Below are 19658 nucleotides of genomic sequence, written 5' to 3'. Positions count from 1 at the left end.
TTTTTTTTTTTTTTTTAAATTTTACTTTAGATGAAGGTTTAAAGAACATATTATCTTCTCATTAAACAGTTAGTACACAGATTGTTTAATGACATTGATTAACAACCCCACGACCTGTCAATGCTCTCCCTTCTTGACCTTGAGTTCCCTATTACCAGCTTTCCTGTCCCCACCTGCCTTCTAGTCCTTGCTCCTGGGCTGGTGTGCCCCTTTAGTCTCATTTTGTTTTATGGGCCTTTCTAATCTTTGGCTGAAGGGTGAACCTCAGGAGTAACCTCATTACTGAGCTAAATGGGTGTCCAGGGGCCATACTCTGATAGTTCCTCCAGTCTCTTTCAGGCCAGTAAGGCTGGTCTTTTTTTATGAGTTAGAATTTTGTTCTACATTTTTCTCCAGCTCTGTCATGGACCCTTTACTGTGATCCTACTCAGAGCAGTCATGGTGGTAGCCGAGCATCATCTAGTTGTAGTGGACTCAGTCTGGTGGAGGCTGTGGTAATTGTGGTCAGTTAGTCCTTTGGACTAATCTTTCCCATGTATCTTTAGTTTTCATCATTCTCCCTTGCTCCCAAAGGGATGAGACCCGTGGAGTATCTTACATGGCCAGTCCCAGGCTTTAAGACCCCAGACGCTACTCACCAAAGTAGAGTGTAAAATATTTTCTTTGTAAACGATGTTATGCCAACTGAGCTAGATGTTCCCTGAGACCATAGTCCCCACAGCCCTCAGCCCAGCAATTCGGTCCCTCAGGGAGTTTGGAGGTGTCTGTGGAGCTTCCATGACATCAGTATTGTGTACTGTCTTACCCTTCACAAAGTTACCACTTATCTATTGTCTATTTAGTGTTTTTCCATCCCTACCCCTCCCCTCTGTTGTAAGCATCAAAGACTTGTTTCTTTTTGTGGGTAAACCTTTTCATGAATTTTTATAATAGTGATCTCATACAATATTTGTCCTTTTGTGAACAACATATTTCACTCAGCATGATGCCTTCCAGGTTCATCCGTATTGTGAGATGCTTCATAGATTCATCATTGTCCTTTATCATTGCATAATACTCCATTGTGTGTATGTACAATAGTTTGTTTATTCATTTATCTGTTGATGGGCATCTAGGTTGTTTGCATCTTTCTGCAATTGTGAACAGTGTTGCAGTGAGCATGGGTGTGCTTATGTCTATTTGTGTGACACGTCTTATTTCTCTAGGTTATATTCCTAGAAGTGGGATTGTTGGATCATACGATATTTCTGTTTCTAGCTTTTTAAGGAAGAGCCGTACTGTTTTCCAAAGAGGTTGTATCATTTTGCATTCCCACCAGGAGTGCGTAAGAGTTCCAGTCTTCCTGCAGCCTCTCCAACATGGGTTATTTTCTGTTTTTTTTTGTTTGTTTGTTTGATTTGTGCCAGTAATGCCAGGGTGAGATGGTATCTCATTGTGGTTTTGATTTGCATTTCTCTAATGGCTAGTTGGAAACCCTGGTGGTGTAGTGGTTTAAAAACTACAGCTGCTAACCAAACGGTCAGCAGTTCGAATCCATCAGGCACTCCTTGGAAACTTAATGGGACAGTTCTACTCTGTCCTATAGGGTCGCTGTGAGTCAGAGTCGACTCGACAGCAATGGGTTTGGTTTTCGGTTAATGGCTAGTGATCGTGAGAATTTCTTCATTGTCTGTTAGTCACTTTAATCTCTTTTTGGTGAAGTGTCTGTTTTGTTTCCTTTGCCCATTTTTTAATTGAATTGTTTGTCTTTTTGTTATAGAGGTGTTGGATTTTCCTGTAGATTTTAGAGATTAAACCTGTGTCAGATTTGTTGTAGCCAAAAATATTTTCCAATTTGCAGGTTCTCTTTTTACTCTTTTGAAGTTTTTTGATGCGCATAAGTTGTTTAATTTTTAGAAGATCCCACTTATCTAGCTTATCTTCTAGAGTTGGTGTGTTGTTAGTTATGGTTTGTATCCTGTTAATGCTGTGTATTAGGGCCTTTAGCATTGATCCTACTTTTTTCATCTATAATCTTTATAGTTTTTGGCTTTATAATTAGGTCTTTGATCCATTTTGAATTAGTTTTTGTGTATGGTGTGAGGTATGGGTTGTGTTTCATTTTTTTGCAGATAGACATCCAGTTTTGCCAGCACCATTTGTTAAAAAGACTGCCTTTTACCCATTTGATGGATTTTGGGCCCTTGTTGAAGATCAGGTGACCGTAGGTGGATGGATTTACATCTGGGTTCTCAGTTCTGTTCCATTAGCCAGTGTATCTGTTGTCATACCAGTACCAGGCTATTTTGACTACCATAGCTGTATAGTATGTTCTGAGGTCAGGTAGTGCAAGTCCTCCTGCTGTATTCTTCTTCAGTAGTACTTTACTTATCCGGTGCTTCTTCCCTTTCCATATAAAGTTACTGACTAGTTTTTCCATCTCTTTAGAGAATATTGTTGGTATTTGTATCGGGATTGCATTCTATTTATAAATTGCTTTGGGTAGAATTGTCATTTTCACAGTGTTGACTATACCTATCCATGAGCATGGTTTGTTTTTCCATTTATGTAGATCTCTTTTGGTTTCTTGCCAGGAGTGTTTTATGGTTTTCTTTGTAAAGTTCTTTTACATCCCTGGTTAGATTTGTTTCTAAGTTTTTTTTTAGGCGATTTTATAAATGGTAATTCTTTTCCTGATTTCCTTTTCCTCATTCTCTTTATTGGTATAGAGAAATCCAACTGACTTTTGTATGTATATCTTATATCCTGCTACCCTGCTGAATCTTTCTATTAGTTCCTGTAGCTTTTTCGTGGAGTCTTTTTGATTTTCTGCGTATAGTATCATATCATATGCAAATAGGGACAGTTTTACTTTTTCATTACCAATTTGAATGCCCTTTATTTTTTTTTCTTGCCTTATTGCTGTAGCTAGGACTTCCAGCACAATATTAAATAGGAGTGGTGATAAAAGGCATCCTTGTCTTCTTCCTGTTCTCAAGGGAAATTTTTTCAGCCTTTCTCCAATAAGAATGATGTTGGCTCCCGGTTTTGTATATATGCCCATTATTATATTGAGGAATTTCCCTTCTATGCCTATCTAATTGGGAGTTTTTATCAGGAATGGGTGTTGGGCTTTGTTGAATGCCTTTTCTGCGTCAGTTGAGATGATCATGTGATTCTTGTATTTATGTGATTCTTGTATTTATGTGGTGGATTACGTTGATTGATCTTCTAATGTTGAACCATGCTTGCATATGTGGTATGAATCCTACTCGGTCGTGTTGTATTATTTTTTTGATATGATGCTGAATTCTATTGGCTAGAATTTTGTTGAGAATTTTTGCATCTATATTCATGAGAGATACTGGTCTGCAATTTTCTTTTTTTGTGGAGTCCCTGCCTGGTTTTAGTGTCAAGGTTATGCTGACTTCATAGAATGAATTCAGAAGTATCTCTTCCCTTTCTGTGTACTGAAATAGCTTGAGCAGTACTAGTGTAAGCTCCTCTCTGAATATTTGGTAGAATTCTCCAGTGAAGCCTTCTGAGCCAGGGCTTTTTATTGTTGGGAGGTTTTTAAAATTACTTTTTCTGTTTCTTCTCATTATGAGTCTGTTCAGATTTTCAACGTCATTTTTTGTTAGTTTATATAGATAGTGTGTGCTAGAAGTTTGTCCGTTTCCTCTAGGTTTTCAAATTTGTTGGAGTATAGTGTTGCATAATACTCTGTAATGATTCTTTTTACTTCATTTGGGTCTGTTGTAACATCCCCCATTTCATTTCTTGTTTGGGTTATTTGCATCCTCTCCTGTTTTGTTTTGTCAGTTTGGCCAGTGGTTTATTGGTATTCTGGATCCTTTCAAAGAACCAACTTTTGGTTTTGTTAATTCTTTCTATTTTTCTATTCTCTATTTCATTTATTTCTGCTCTGATCTTTATTATTTCCTTTCTCCTGGTGGCTGTAGCTTCTTTTGCTGTTCCCTTTCTGTTTGTTGAGGTTGTAGGGCTAACATTTTGGTTTTGGCCCTTTCTTCTTTTTTGATACGTGTGTTTATTGCTTTAAATTGGCCGCTAAGCACTGCCTTCTCTGTGTCCCAAAGATTTTGGTATGATGTGTTTTCGTTCTCCTTTTAATCTAGGAATTTTTTGATTCCATCTTCGATTTCTTCTGTTACCCAGTGGTTTTTAAACAAAGTGTTATTCAGTTTCCATGTATTTGATTTTTTTTTCCTTGCTCTTTCTACTTTCTAATTTCTACTTTGATGGCATTGTGGTCAGAGAAGATACTGTGTATTATCTCAGTGTTTTGAATTTTGTTGAGGGTTGCTCTGTGTCCTAAAATGTGGTGTATTCTGCAGAATGTTCCATGTGCATTGGAAAAGAATGTGTACTTTGCAGCTATTGGTGACGTGATCTGTATATGTCTGTGAGGTCAAGTTGCCTGTGTCCTTTAGATCTTCTGTATCTTTGTTGAGTTTGTTTCTAGATGTTCTGTCCTTTACTGAGAGTGGTGTGTTGAAGTCTCCTACTATTATTGAATGGTCAGTTTCCGTTTTCAGTGCTGTTAGAGTTTGCCTTATGTATTTTGGAGCCCTGTCATTGGGTGCATAGATATTTATGTTGGTTATGTCTTCATGATGGATCATCCCTTTAATCGTGGTATAGTGCCCTTTTTTGTCTTTTATGGTGGATTTTGTTTTAAAGTTGATTTTATCTGAGATTAGTATTGCTACTTCTGTGCTTTTTTGGTAGCTATTTGCTTGATTTTTTTCCCCATCTTTTGATTTTTAATGAATTTACGTCTTTGATTGTAAGTTGCGTCTCTTGTAGTTAGCATATTGATGGAACTTGTTCTTTAATCCATTCTGTTAATCTCTGTCTCTTTATGGGTGCATTTAGGCCATCTACATTTAGTGTAATTATTGATAGGTGTGAGTTTATTGCTGTTATTTTGTAGTGCTTTTTTGTGGTGCAGACTGTTTTCTTTGTTCCTCCCCGTCTCATGCTGAATACCTTGTATTTGGATTTTTTTTATTGCCTTTCTTTTTCAGATTTTGTGTTTACTGAGACTTAATGTTTTTCTTCATTTTTGGGAGTAGTTTTGTTAATGTTCTTTGTGGTTACCTTGAAATTTACTCTTGTCTTTATAGGTTTGAATCAGTCTATTATTACTTGGTATTGCCTTGCCTTCCTCTCCATTGCAAAGTTCTATACCTACAGCATTTATTTCCTCTTTTATTATTCTATGTTGTTGTTTTTGCAGATTAACCTCTCTCGTTCCCTGTTGTAAATCTTCTGGTTTTTAATAGTCCCTGAGAGTTCATTTTCTAGGTTGATATCTGTCTGGTGCGATTTTGCATCCTGGATTCAGGCTGTGGTCTGTTGTTGTTTGTTCTTAAAGCAATGAACTCCCTTTAAATAATTCTTGTAAGTTTTTTTTTTTTTTTTTTAACAAAGAGAAGTTTATTTCCTCACAGTCAAAGTAGGCTAAAAGTCCAAATTCAGGGCGTCAGCTCCAGGGGAAGGCTTTTTCTCTCCGTCAGCCTTCTTCTCTTCAGTCTTCCCCCAGACTAGGCGCTTCTCTGCACAGGGACCCCGGTCCAAAGGACACGCTCTGCTCCCGGCACTGCTTTCTAGATGGTATGAGGTCCCCGTAAGTTTGGTTTTTACATATTCCCTTTATTTCTGTTTATCTGGAAATGTCCTAGTTTCACCATCATACTGGAATGAAAGTTTTGCAAGATACATTATTCATTTATGGCAACTTTTTTCTTTCAAGATTTTATATATGTCATCCCATTGCCTTCTTGCCTGCATGGTTTCTGCCAAGTAATCAGAGCTTAATCTTGTTGTTTCCTCTCTATATGTAACTTTGGTTTTCTGAAGCTGCTCTCAAGACTCTTTGTGGTTTTAGAGAGTATGATTATGATATGTCTTGGTGATTTCCTTTTGGTGTCTATTCTATATGAGGGTCGTGGAGCTTCTTGGATGGCCACCTTTTCATCTTTCATGATATTAGGGAAGTTTTCTGTCAGCAATTCTTTAGTGTGTTTTCCTTTTTCTCCCCTTGTTCTGGAACTCCTATCACTCGAAATTTTTCCTTTTGATTGTATCCCACATCTTTCTTTGTCTTCAGTTTCACTGCTTCTGTCTTCCGTTGTATCAAACCTGTTTGTCAAACCTTGTACGACACTGTCCATTTTTGAAATCTTGTTTATCTTTTGGATTTCTAATTGGTTTTTTTGGTATGATTTCTAGTTGTGAATTTATTTTGACATTTTGTTCCTGTATTATTTTCCTAATTTTTTTCTATTGTTTGCATTTTCTATGAATTTGTCTGCCTTTTCCATGAATTTGTCTATGTTTTCCTCATTTTTGTATGCTTTTTGCTTCTACTCTTGCGTAGCTCTGAATATTAGAGATTTGAATTCCCTACCAGGTAGTTCTATTGCCTTTTCTTCTACTGGAAAGTCATCGGGTGTCTTATTTTAGACACCTACTGGAACCATCCCGTCCTGTTGTTTTTAATATGTTTTGATATTGTCTGCTGTCTTTGGGACACTCAGTAGTTATTTTCTTCATATATTTATCATAGAGTTTTTTTTGCTTCATCCTTTTTTATTTTATTTCGTTATATCTGAACAGGCGGGCTGTGCATGCTTTGTTGTTTGCCCATCTGTTGGCACAATACTTTTCACCTTGTCTAATTGGCAGGGTCAGTTGCTTAACTGTGGTGCAGCAGGGCAGGTCTGGCTGAAGGAGAGGGGCTGGAGTTGGGTTGTTTGTGGCATGTACTCGGGCCGACAGGGCAATCCAGGGGTCAGTGCAGGGCAGATTCTGGTAGGCCATGCCTGTGCTGCTCGGTGGTATGACGTTCAGCGCACGGTTCAGGTATGCAGGAGGAAAAGGGGAGGTTGTGATGTGTGCAGCAAAGATGGGTATGAGAAAGGAGAGAGAAACAGGAGCCAAAAAAAAAAAACAAAACAAAAAAAGTGCCAAGGGAGCTTGCCATTGGAGTGGAGAGATGAGAAACCAAGAAATAAAGAAAAAGAAAACAGAAAAGAATAATTTAATAAGTTAAAAAAAAAAATGCCATCAGGGATCCCACCGGCAACCATGGAAGTTGCTCACAGGCCTTGGGGTACAGTCTGTGTAAAACGAGCAGAGATGGCACACAGTGCCAGGTTCTCAGGAGACAGGAAAAGAAGGTAAGTAGAGAGACACGAGAAACTGAGAAATGAAGAAAGACAAGGATGGAAAAAAGAAAAAAAAATGCCTCCAGGGATCCCACCGGCATGGATGTGCAGACCGGGGAAGTTGCTCTCAAGCCATTCAGTACAGCCTGGCTAGAAAGGGCTCCCAAGCCGTGAAACGAAAAAGAAAATAAACAAGCTAAACAAAACAAAAAGCCCCCAGGGATCCCAGCAGCTTGGCATGCAGTTACCCAGCCCAGCAGCACTTTACAGCCTGTCAAGAAGAAGAGAAGATATCACATGGAGCAAGGTATTTGAGAGAAAGGAGGGGGAGGAGGTGAGAGGTAGGGAAGGAACCAAAAGAAGCCACGAAAAGCAACACTAGCAACAACGAGAGGACACTGAAGGAGCCAGCGGGTGTAGGTGGGGCCAATCCAAGTGGCAAGGAGCCAGCGTCTCCCAGGCCATGGTGGAGGCCAGGCAGGGGGAGGAAGGGTGTGCAGTGGGAGAGCATGTATTGCTGGTTACCAGGTGCTTTGTCATCTTTTGGGAGCTCTGTGAATCTGCTTTCCTGAACTCCCTGCTTGCTGATCTCCGACAGAAGTCCAAGGTGGCAAATCAGTGCAGTGATAGCTGATAACGGGACCTCCGCTGCTATCTCTCCTTACTCTCTGTTCTCTGTCAGTTTCTTATTCTGTTCAGTGCTTGGTTGAGTTCTTTATCTCTTCATTGATGCTTAGGGTTCTGGCATTGCCATTCGTCTCTGTTTTACTCAGTTTTTTGGTCATTGCTGTGGAGGGGTTGGTGTGGTACTTCTGTCTGTAGCACCATGTTGGCTCCCCCTCCTCATTGGCTGATTTTTAGAATTAATTGTCAGCCCTTTCCTCCTAACTCAAACAGGAGGCAATTTTTACCTTATAATCCTACCAACTGTTAGTTCTGGGTTTGAACAGCATCAGAATTCAACAAAATCCTTATGCATGTAGCACAGGAGGAAGTAACACTTTTCATTATATGAACATTTAAACCATATTTTCTTTATTACAGTGGGCTGTTTCCTGTTTGGAATAGGTGGTTAAAAAAACATTATGTTTCTGCTTAACTTATCATGCATTGATAACATTAGTGTTTATGACATTTAGAGTGAAAATTTGTCATATACTCTTACGAGTGTGGTTGTTATATACTGCTATTTGGTTTTTTAATCCATAGAAATGATTGTCGCACATATGCTACCTGAGGAAGAAAATTATGTTTTTGGCTTGATGTTTAATTATTTTTTTTTTGTTTAGGGAATTATTGGTAACTACCTTTTTTTTTTTTTTTAAATAGCTCCATTGAGTATGGTTCTAGTCCTAGTGGTTTAATTTATTTGGGTCCTTTACTGTAAAAGGTAGTTAGTAACGTTACTAGCCTTCGGTCACTCCAACCTAATGAACAACGAGAAAAATTATATTATTGATGATTTTACTTATTATTTCACTAATTGAACTTATCTTTGAATTTGCATGAGATGAGAGATACAAATTTGCTCCTTCTTCTGTTCTTCTCAGTTCATTCTTACTTCTTGTTAGTGTGAACATCGCAGACATGCTGAGTATGATACTATTGCTTGCTTAAAAAAAACATACTAATTCTTATTGTGGCCCTTAAGACTAAGCCATTAACTTCATCTGGTGCTGAGTTGGAGATAGTGATGTATACTGCGGAAAACATCGTTTGAATCTTTGAGATAGGATATATGTCTCCACTGAAGGATCTTCCTAAGGGATTTTATAGTGTTCGTCTGTCTACATATGACTTTAGCCTTATACATTCACTTTACATCTTACTTCAGTGTAATACTGCAACTTTATAGCAAGGTATACAATGCTTAGTTAAACTAAAATCAAATAATACAGCTTCATATATTTAATGCATCTAGCTGTTAGATTAAAAATAAATTAAATGGCCTGGCTGAAAGAAGAACAGATAGGTTCTTTATAAAATTAAAATACATGCTACTTTAGCTGATTTAATTTTTGTATGCTAAGGTTTTAAATGAAGATTATATGTACAGTTGATTGCCTTCATTTCAGTACTCTTGCATATTTTTGAGTTAAGTTTTGGGTTTCAAAACTAATGTTATTAGGGCTTGTTAAAATTTTTGAATAACACTTGATAAGTCTCATTTTTACTAATTTATGTTTCCTCTTTTATTTGTTTTTTAGTAAGTTCATCTCATATTTTAAAGTGAGCGTTCCAAACTGTTTTGAGTGGATTGTTTGGTTAATTGACACATGATGTTTTTTGTCCACTGTTGTGCTCTGTCTCTCCTCTCTGTTTCTGTTTCATAGGAGCAAGGAGATTTGTGACCTTGGATTTTGGCAGACCTATACTGTTGACAGATGTATTGATTCCCACTTGTGGAGACTTGGCCTCCTTGTCCATTGACATTTGGACATTAGGAGAAGAGGTGGATGGAAGGCGATTGGTAGTGGCAACTGATATAAGCACCCATTCACTAATTCTTCATGACTTAATACCACCTCCTGTGTGCAGATTCATGAAGGTAAAGAGCTTCAAGGAAGTCGATTTGTGTATTTTCGACATGCTTCTGACAAGCTATTAAGACTACTCAGGCATAATACTTTAAAAGTATAACTATATGTTTTGAAATAACGTGCTCAAATTTTTATTGTAGCAAATGTGTACATATGTTTATAATTTTTTATTTCAGATCACTGTTATCGGACGTTATGGAAGTACAAATGCCAGAGCCAAAATCCCACTAGGTTTTTACTATGGTCACACCTATATCTTGCCATGGGAGAGTGAACTGAAGTTAATGCATGATCCTCTAAGGGGAGAAGGAGAATATGCAAACCAACCAGAAATTGACCAACATTTAGCAATGATGGTTGCTTTACAGGAGGATATACAGTGCAGGTTAGTGGAAAATAACAAATATATCTTAATCTCATTGAAACCCTATATTCTGTTCAATGTTTTGCTTATATTTCCGTCAAGAAATGACACTTCATTGATGTATGGAAAAGAGCAAAAGGCAGTAGGACACTAACACATAGTAATATTTAATGAATGAATAATCATAATTAAAGAATTAGACCTATTTATTAGTACTTACCAATTGATTAATCATTTTTAATTATTGTATGTAACATGTTTTAGAGATTCAATTCTTAGTGTGTATTCTTTCATTATATCCAGGGAGGATTCCAGAAATTATTTTGTGCATTTATATTTTACTTATAGGTATAACCTAGCTTGTCATCGATTGGAGACTCTTTTGCAAAGTATTGATCTTCCTCCTCTCAACAGTGCTAACAATGCACAGTATTTTTTGCGAAAGCCAGATAAGGCAGTCGAAGAAGATAGTAGAGTTTTTTCTGCCTATCAGGATTGTATTCAGCTGCAGCTTCAACTAAATTTGGCTCATTATGCCGTACAAAGGCTCAAAGTAGCTCTGGGTGCAAGTCGAAAGATGTTAAATGAAACCTCAGATCCAGTAGATTTAATTCAGACGTCTTCCACAGAGCAGTTACGTACTATCATCAGATATTTATTGGATACTTTGCTCAGCCTTCTTCACTCTTCCAATGGTTTGTATTTAGGCTAAGTACTTGATAAGGCTGCAAATATATTTGATGTGTTTTGTTGCATGTTTTATGATTTATGTAAATACTATCTGGGCATTGTTAATTTGGATGTGCTTTATAATGTGAATATTTGTGAAATGTTGCATGTTTAGGTTAACACATTTTTTCTCATTTTCATTTTTCTTCTTAAATGGATTTTTGATTATTTCTTGAGTTTCTGGTATTGATGTGGCACATCATTGTGTTACTGGAATGTAGTAAATATTATTTAACAGTGAAAACATCTTGCAAATTGCAAACCTAACATAAATCTGTCATTTTTTAAGCCAGAGACTATTTGTGATCATCAAAAACACAGACACACATACACGTATACACACATGGCCATCTGATACAGAGATACACACAAAAAATCAGATGGCCATGCGGGTTTCTAATGATCACAAATAGCCTCTGGCTAAAAAGAGTGACAGATTTATATTAGGTGAGCAATTTGTGAGATGTTTTCACTGCTGAACTGTTAAATAATATTTACTACTTTCCAGTAATACAGTGATGTGGCACATCAATAGCAGAAACTCCAAAAAAGAAATAATCAAAAGTCCATTTAAGAAGAAATATAATTGACTGAAGTGCTGGCTTTTCTCCTTCTTATTTAATAATTAAATTTCTACATATGAGGACTAAATATATAACAAAATAAATAGAATATGATTGTGTACTAATTGCTGGTAAAGAAGAAAGCATATCTTGGCATGCTGATTTTGATATTATACCATACATTTAAATAGGAAATTTTACTGTTTTCTTTCTTGTAATAGGACACTCTGTTCCTGCAGTTTTGCAGAATACATTTCATGCCCAGGCCTGTGAAGAGCTGTTTAAACACTTGTGCATCAGTGGAACCCCAAAGATACGGTTACATACTGGTCTTCTACTTGTTCAGCTCTGTGGTGGTGAAAAATGGTGGGGTCAGTTTCTTTCTAATGTTCTTCAGGAATTGTACAATTCAGAGCAGCTTCTCATCTTTCCACAGGATAGGTAGGTTAGAAACTATTGGAGTTATTTGTTATTAGTCATTTGTACTTCTCACAGTCAATGGATGGATATTTGAAATCTTGTTTATGTGGATACTGAGTGTGGAATGCCCAGTATAGGGCATTCGCATTATATGAAGAAGATGAACATGATGTCACTAGACTACAATCTTTAGTTTCCTAATTGAACCTTTGGAGTTCATAGATATGTGGTGAAAGGTATTTTTTATCAGGTGATGCTATTTTGTATGTTAAATATATTTTTTGGAGGCAAAGACAAAGTTCTCATTCTTCTCTACATTCCTGAATTCTTGTGGATAAAGATAGTTAAAACAACTAGTAGCTAGAATCATAGGTAATTTTGAAATCATGCCTCCAGGTACAAATCCTGCTTACCCATCCTGAAGAAAGCATTCTATCATTACGGTATTGAATTTCAGTGTAAATTATTTTTTAAATAGAACAATTAAATTGATGGTTGCTGAGTATTTTCTTTTTATCTTTTTTTTTTTAAGGGTCTTCATGTTGCTTTCCTGCATTGGTCAAAGGTCACTTAGTAATAGTGGAGTATTAGAAAGCTTACTTAACCTCTTGGATAATTTATTGTCACCTCTTCAGCCACAGTTATCCATGCATAGGAGGACAGAAGGTAGTAATTTAAAACAGTGATCTTTAAAAAATATATAAGATAGTTATAGTGCCTTTATAAAATGTCTACTTTGAAGTATTTATTTTAATATCCATTGCCACACATTTTGCTAAAATTTTTGTGATGTAGGTGGTTTAGAATGGCTAGCCTTCTTGTTACTGACTGAAAACAAAATTGCCATATTATTTTTGCTTTTTAAAATCTATTTTTTAGTATGTCAGGTTTGAGATGGGAAATTGTTGTAATATTCTTTTTCTGTACTACCATTATTGAAGTCAAACTCTTTATTGTATCAGTTTAACCTTTACAACACAGTTGCTGTTCATGTCAATAATATTGGTTTCATTTGAGCAAGAAAATTGTCATAGGGATGAAAACATTGGAACATGGTTTAGTGCCATATGAATAGTAAGTTGAGAACTACGTGTTTTATTTCAGGTGCCCATGAGTCTAAGAATCAACATGTTATAGTATGTTTTCTATTTTATAAATTATTATGTGTTGGCTTCGTTCTACACTTAATAGTCTTTTTTGATACCTGAAGCATTTATCTTTGATTAGATTTATTGTGCTAATCATTTTGTGGCAATAGCCTTCTAGTTTTGAAGCTTATTACAAAAAATTATTAGTGTTAGTGATGACATAGTGTGTTTTAGATGTATAAAATGTTTCATCTCATAATTATTTTACCAGACCTTATTGGGACTCTTATATTCACCTGGATATTTTATTTTGCTCTCATCTCTCTATAGGAGTACTAGATATTCCCATGATCAGTTGGATTGTTATGCTGGTGTCCAGGTTGCTGGATTATGTGGCAACTGTTGAAGATGATGTAGCAGCAGCAAAGAAACCTTTGAATGGTAAAGACAGGGAGAGGTTTCTGACAGGTATCTGAAGTTTATAATAATATGTTGGTGGGGATATTAAGAGTGACTCCACAGTTGTTCCAGAACTGACTGTTGACCCGGAGAGACCAGCTGTATGTAATTTAAATAAAACAAAAATTAACTTCTCCAGGAGTCGTTTTAAAGATAGGATTTATTTTTGAGGGAGTTTATTGACAAAAACTTTTGGACATGATTTTAGTTTCTAAGTATAATAATGTCTTTCACAAGATTTTTTCCCTGTGCTCCTTTAAACACTTTAGAACAAACAACACAGATAAAAGATATGAAATGGAAATTTGTGAAAAGTCTTTGTAGTTTTCTATTTTTTTAGTATACTGTGTCATTCCATTTACCATTACAAAAAACACTTCTACTGGTTAACTACAAATGACCTTTAGTTTAGATATAGAAATTTCAAGATTTTTTGAGTTCTAATATTTCTACATGGGCTTGAGGCACAGAAAAATTTAAAAATTAAAGGATCAAATTGGAAGACAAATTCTTTGTTTGCATCCTCCCAGTTACCAAGGCTTTTCATAAAGGATTTGAGCTAACGAAATCTGATATATAAACACAGCCATTTATTTCCACCAAGATTGCAGTTCTGCGCATTTTCAGGATTCAAATATAGAAAAAACTTCCTTGAGATGTTTTATATTGTGTTTGGAAAGAAAGTGGGAAAGTCTTCTCACAGACAATTTGCCTTATCTTGAATTCTTTTTATAAATACTGTATATCTATGGGTCAGTGTACTGAATTGTAGGACTATAGAGATTAGATATGCAAATAAGTACAATATAAAGTTGGAATATAACATACATATTGGAAGACTTAGTTTTTGTTTATGTTGTCTAGATATAATGGAAACACACTGGTGGAAGCATTTTTTAGGGTTTAAAAATTTTGAGTCAAGGCTTGACAAATGGATAGCAGAGAAAAATAGATGTTTTTAGGTTAAACAAACATGAACAAAGAATTAGAGATGGGTACAGAGTCGTATTGGGCGTTAATTGATCAGAAGAGTCTGACTTAAAGAATAGTGTAGGACTTCTGGCAACATGGCGCTCTAGGCAGAAGGACCATGCTGTCTTTCCACAGAAAAGATCCGAAAAACTAAGCAAAACAGAGAAAACAGCAATCCTGAAACCCTAAAACATCAAATGAAGGATAAAGAAATCAGCCAAGCACTGAATGGAATAAGAAACTGACAGAGAACAGAGAGCGTAGAGACATACATGCAGAGGTCCCCTATCAGCTAATGCAGCAGGGATCTGCCATCTTGGACTCCTATCAGAGACCAGTAAACGAGGTATGAGAAAGCAGCATCATGGACCTTCCAGCAGGAGACAGAACAACCGGTAAACAGCGATATATGCTTTCCTACCCCCCACCCTTCTTGACCCCCACTCAGCCTCCTCTGCTTTCTGCGGCCACAGTCTCTTGTCCGTAAGCACCGGCTGCTTGGATTCCACCTGCCTGCACTGGCTGATTCCCTGAGTGCCATTTGTTGGCTGCTGATGTTGCTTTTTTTCCACTTCTTTTGATTTCTTCCTTACCTCTTACCACCTCCCCCTCCTTCCGCTCAAATACCTGGCTCTGTGCGCCATCTTGGCTTCTTACTTAGTGGCTGTGGAGCTCTGCTTGAGTGTGGATCTGCTTCCTGGTACGTGCTGCCATGCTGGTGGGATCCCGGGGCTTTTGTTTTGTTCGTTTGTTCTGAATTGTTTATTTGGTTTCCTTTTCTTTTCACAAGTTGGGAGCCTGTTACAGCTGAGCACTGCTGCGCGGCTTGGGACCTACCCCCTTAGGTTGCGCAGACGTGCAGAGGGATCCCTGAGAGCATTTCTTTTTTTTGTGGTTTTTTTTTTTCTTTTCTGTTTTTTCTGGGGGGTTTTCTTGTTCTCTTTTTTTTAATTTGTTTCGTTTTCTTTTCCCTCTTTTTCTCTTTGTTTATTACTCAGTTTCTCATCTCCCTATACCTTCCTTCTCTTCCTATCCCCTGAATACCTGGCACTGTGTGACACCTCTGTGCCTTCTAGCCAGGCTGTATTTCAACACCTGGAAACAACTTCCCCAGACCTCATAACCGCACCAGTGGGATCCCTGGGAGCTTTTCTTTTTTCTAATTTTTGTTTGTTCATTCTTCTTCTTTCCCTTTCTGTTTTTCTCCATTTCATAGTCTCATCTCTCCACTCCAACGGCAAGCACCCCTAGCATTTTTTTTTTTGTTTGTATGTTTTTGGCTCCTGTTCCTCTCTCCTCTCTCCCATACACATCTTAACCTCCACATATCAAAATCTCCCCTCCCATCCTACCTACCTGCACCGTGCGCTTAACATCACACCACCAAGCAGCACAGGAATGACCTATCGGAAACTGCCCTACTTGGATTACCGACCTGCCCTGGTGGCTGTAGTAGTGCCACAAACAACCCATCCCAGCAACTCCTCTTCAGCTAGACCTGCCCTACTGTACCCTATCTGAGCGACTGACCCTACCAATTGGAGAAGGAGGCAAAAAGTATCCACAGAAAAGCAAACAACGAAGAACACACAGCCCGCCTGCTCAGATGTAGCCAAATTTAAAAAAAAAAAAAGGACAAAGCAAAGAAATCTAAAATCAGTCAACAAGAAAAATAACTGCTGAATGCCTGGAAGACAGCAGACAATATCAAAACATTTACAAAAACAGGACAAGATGGTTCCAGTAGGCTACCAGAATAAAACACCAGATGACTTTCCAGTAGAAGAAGAGGCATTAGAACTACCTGATAGGGAATTCAAATCTGTAATCGAAGAGTTGAAACAAAAACGAAGAAAAAAATAGACAAATTCATGGAAAACACTGACAAAATAATGGAAGAATTCCGGAAACTAATGCAGGAACAAAATACCAAAATTCACAACTAGAAATTATGCAGAAACAACAATTAGAAATCCAAAAGATAAACAACAAGATTTCAGAAATGGACAGTGTCATAAAAGGACTGAAGAACAGATTTGAAACGGTAGAAGACAGGATCGGCGGAATTATAAACAAACACTTGTATAAAACTCTGTTTGAGGAAAACTTAGAAAAAAGAACGAAGAAAAATGAAGACACCCTGAAAATTATGTGGGATACAATCAAAAGCAAAAATTTTCGAGTGATTGCAGTTCCAGAACGGGGAGAAAACAGAATACACAGGATCCTTGAAGAACTGCTGACAGAAAACTTCCCCAATGTCATGAAAGGTGAAAAGCTGGCCATCCAAGAAGCTTAACGAACCCCATATAGTATAGACCCCAAAAGAAAATCACGAAGGCATATCATAATCACATTCGCCGAAAACCGAACACAGACAGAGAATCCTGAGAACAGCTTGTGAAAAACAAGAAGACACATATAGAGGAGAAACAGTAAGACTAAGCTCAGATTATTCGGCAGAAACCATGCAGGCAAGAAGGCAATGGGATGACTTATATAAAACCTTGAAAGAAAAAAATTGCCAGCCAAGAAAAATATATCCTGCAAAACTCTCATTCACATATGATGGTGAAATTAGGATATTTCCAGATAAACAGAAATTAAGGGAATATGGAAAAACCAAACCAGACTTACAGGAATTATTAAAGGGAGTCCTTCAATCTGAGAACAAACAACTTCAGCTCACAGGCTGAATCTAGGACACAGGATCATACCAGCCAGATACCAATCTAGGAAGTGAACTCTCAAGGACTATCCAAAACCAAAAGAAATACAACAGGGAATCAGAGCAGTTAATATGTAAATGACAACAACATCAGAACAATAAAAGAGAGAATAAACGATGTAGGTATAGAACCTTCTAATGGAGAGGAAGGCAAGGCTGTAACAAATAATAATAGACTGCATCAAACTTAGAAAGATAAGGGTAAATTTCATAGTAACCAGAAAGAAAGTTAACAAACATACTCATCAAAATAAAGAGGAAAAACATAAAGTCTCAGCAACAAAACCTACGGAAACAAGAGAAATAAAAAATCCACAAATAAAAGGAATTCAGTACAGGAGAGTAAGAGGAACAAAGAAAACGTCATCACCACAAAAAAAAGCACTACAAAATGACAGCAATAAACTCACATCTATCAATAATTACATTGAATCTAAACGTACTCAATGCAACCATAAAGAGATGGAGAGTGACAGAATGGATCAGCACACCGCTCTCAGTAAAGGACAGAACATCTAAAAAGAAACTCAGCAAAGATACAGAAGACCTAAAGGGCACAGTCGGCCAACTTGACCTCATAGAACTATGCAACGATAAAGAACAATGATGAATCTATGAAGCATCTCATAACATGGATGAAACTGGAGGACGTTATGCTGAATGAAATCAGTCAATCACAAAAGGACAACTATTGTATGAGACCTCTATTGTAAAAACTCATGAAGAAGTTTGCACACAAAAAGTAACAATCTTTGTTGGTTACAAGCGATGGGAGGAGTGAGGGGGAAATACTAAATAGACAATAGGTAAGTGATATTGTTGGTGAAGGGTGAGACAATACACGATACTGGGGAAGCCAGCAGAACTTGTAGAAGGAAAGGTCATGGAAGCTCCATAGACACATCCAGATTCCCTGAGGGACTGAATTGCTGGGCAGAGGGCTTTGGGGACCGTGGTCTCGGGGAACATCTAGCTCAACTGGCATAACACAGTTTATAGAGACAATGTTCTATATTCTACCTTGGTGAGTAGCATCTTGGGTCTTAAAAGCCTGTGAGCAACCATCTAAGATACTCCACTGGTTTCATCCCTTCGGGAGCAAGGGAGATTGAAGAGAACAGGATAGAAGGAAAAGATTACTCCAAAGGACTAATGGAACACAGCTACCACGGCCTCCACGAGACTGAGTCCAGTAAAGCTAGATGGTGCTCGGCTACCTCCACTGACTTCTCTGACCGGGATCACGACAGAGGGTTCTGGACAGAGCTGGAGAAGGAGGTAGAACAAAATTCTAACACACAAAAAAAGACCAGATTTACTGGCCTGAAAGAGACTGGAGAAACCCCAAGAGTATGGCCCCCAGACATCCTTTTAGCTCAGTGGTGAAATCACTTCCGAGGTTCACTGTTCAGCCAGTGATTGGACAGTCCCATAAAACAAAACGGGACTAATGAGGCACAGCAGTCCAGGGACGAGGAATAGAAGGTAGAAGGTGACAGGAAAGCTAGTGATAGGGAACCCAAGGTTGTGTAAGGACAGTGGTGACATGTAGTGGGGTTTTTAACCATTGTCACAGGGCAGCGTGTGTACTAACTGTTTAATGAGAAACTATTTTGTTCTGTAAAGCTTCATCTAAAGTGAGAATAGCAACACAACTGGAAGAACATAATCGATGTTACTGAATTGTGCATGTAGAAATTTTTGAAATGGTTTATCGTTAGCTATGTATATGTTCACCAAAAAAAAGGTCTAGAAGGGAGAGAGTTGACGTGGGGTTGTTAACCATTGTCATAAAACAATATGTGTACTGTTTAATGTAAACCTTCACCTAAAGTACAATAAAAAATAAAAGTTCAAAAAAAGAATAGACATATTCCAAAAAATGAGAATAAGTATAGCTAAACAGCATGGTTTTTGAACAATACAACTTCATTAAATCAAATTATTGAGAATTCTCTTTTGATCTCTCCACAAAAGTATATGAGTTTGAAATAGTGATCATTTGTTGTTGCTAGAGTTGAGTGACATCATGAAAGTGGTGTACAAAGATTGATCTCAAACAGTTGTGGGGGATAGTTGCCGTTGTCTTCAAGGAAAGATTGGAAATGAAGACAACTCTGGTCTTAAATTAGGGTCTAGGTGAGAACAATAACAGTTACTTAACCTTTCTAGAGTTCAGATCTTCCAACAATTCCTTATAATGGATTTCTTGAAAGATGCTTTGTCATGACTGTGACATTTGTAATTTTGCATTTTCTGGATGTGAAAGGTACTTTAAAATCACATTTGACAGAACTGTTAATAAAACTTTTCCTCACCCTATAGGTAACCAGTGGAGTTTTATTAACAATAGTCTGCACACTCAGAGCTTAAATCGGTCTTCCAAAGGCAGCAGTAGCCTTGATAGACTGTATTCCAGAAAAATCAGAAAGCAGCTTGTTCATCATAAACAGGTAATTTTCAAAATATATTTTAATGTTTGAGAATATTGTTTTGGAGGTTTCATGAGATAGATTTGCAACCAAATCTTAGGTATGACAATTCATGAGCTATTTACCTTAGGGAATTTTTTTTTTTTTTTTTTTAATTCTTGTAGTTTAAGTGAAAGTTTACATTTCAAGTT

At 37.3% G+C, this 19658-nt stretch overlaps 1 protein-coding gene across 17 annotated transcripts in view; it reads left to right on the top strand.

Annotated features, from left to right (window-relative positions):
* Positions 1-19658, top strand: part of BIRC6 (baculoviral IAP repeat containing 6) — a 364754-nt gene that overhangs the window by 153350 nt on the left and 191746 nt on the right. For 13 of the 17 annotated variants that reach the window (XR_002824888.1, XM_023736211.1, XM_023736213.1 and 10 more), the window contains 7 exons: positions 9506-9720; positions 9889-10097; positions 10425-10771; positions 11590-11809; positions 12321-12454; positions 13207-13344; positions 19361-19488. Coding sequence is in view for 16 of the 17 variants with exons in the window: in XM_023736211.1 (XP_023591979.1) it covers positions 9506-9720; positions 9889-10097; positions 10425-10771; positions 11590-11809; positions 12321-12454; positions 13207-13344; positions 19361-19488 (1391 nt within the window). In the remaining variant the exon portion in view is untranslated. The remainder of the gene's footprint in view (positions 1-9505; positions 9721-9888; positions 10098-10424; positions 10772-11589; positions 11810-12320; positions 12455-13206; positions 13345-19360; positions 19489-19658) is intronic. The other 4 variants (XM_004369572.1, XM_023736223.1, XM_023736200.1 and 1 more) reach the window with 2 other exon arrangements.

This window comes from Trichechus manatus, unplaced genomic scaffold (genome assembly GCF_000243295.1).
Source record: "Trichechus manatus latirostris isolate Lorelei unplaced genomic scaffold, TriManLat1.0 scaffold00005, whole genome shotgun sequence".
In the NCBI taxonomy this organism is placed as follows: Eukaryota; Metazoa; Chordata; class Mammalia; order Sirenia; family Trichechidae; genus Trichechus; species Trichechus manatus.
The sequence above is the reverse complement of the archived record's forward strand: the minus strand, read 5'-3'. Positions and strand labels throughout refer to the sequence as shown.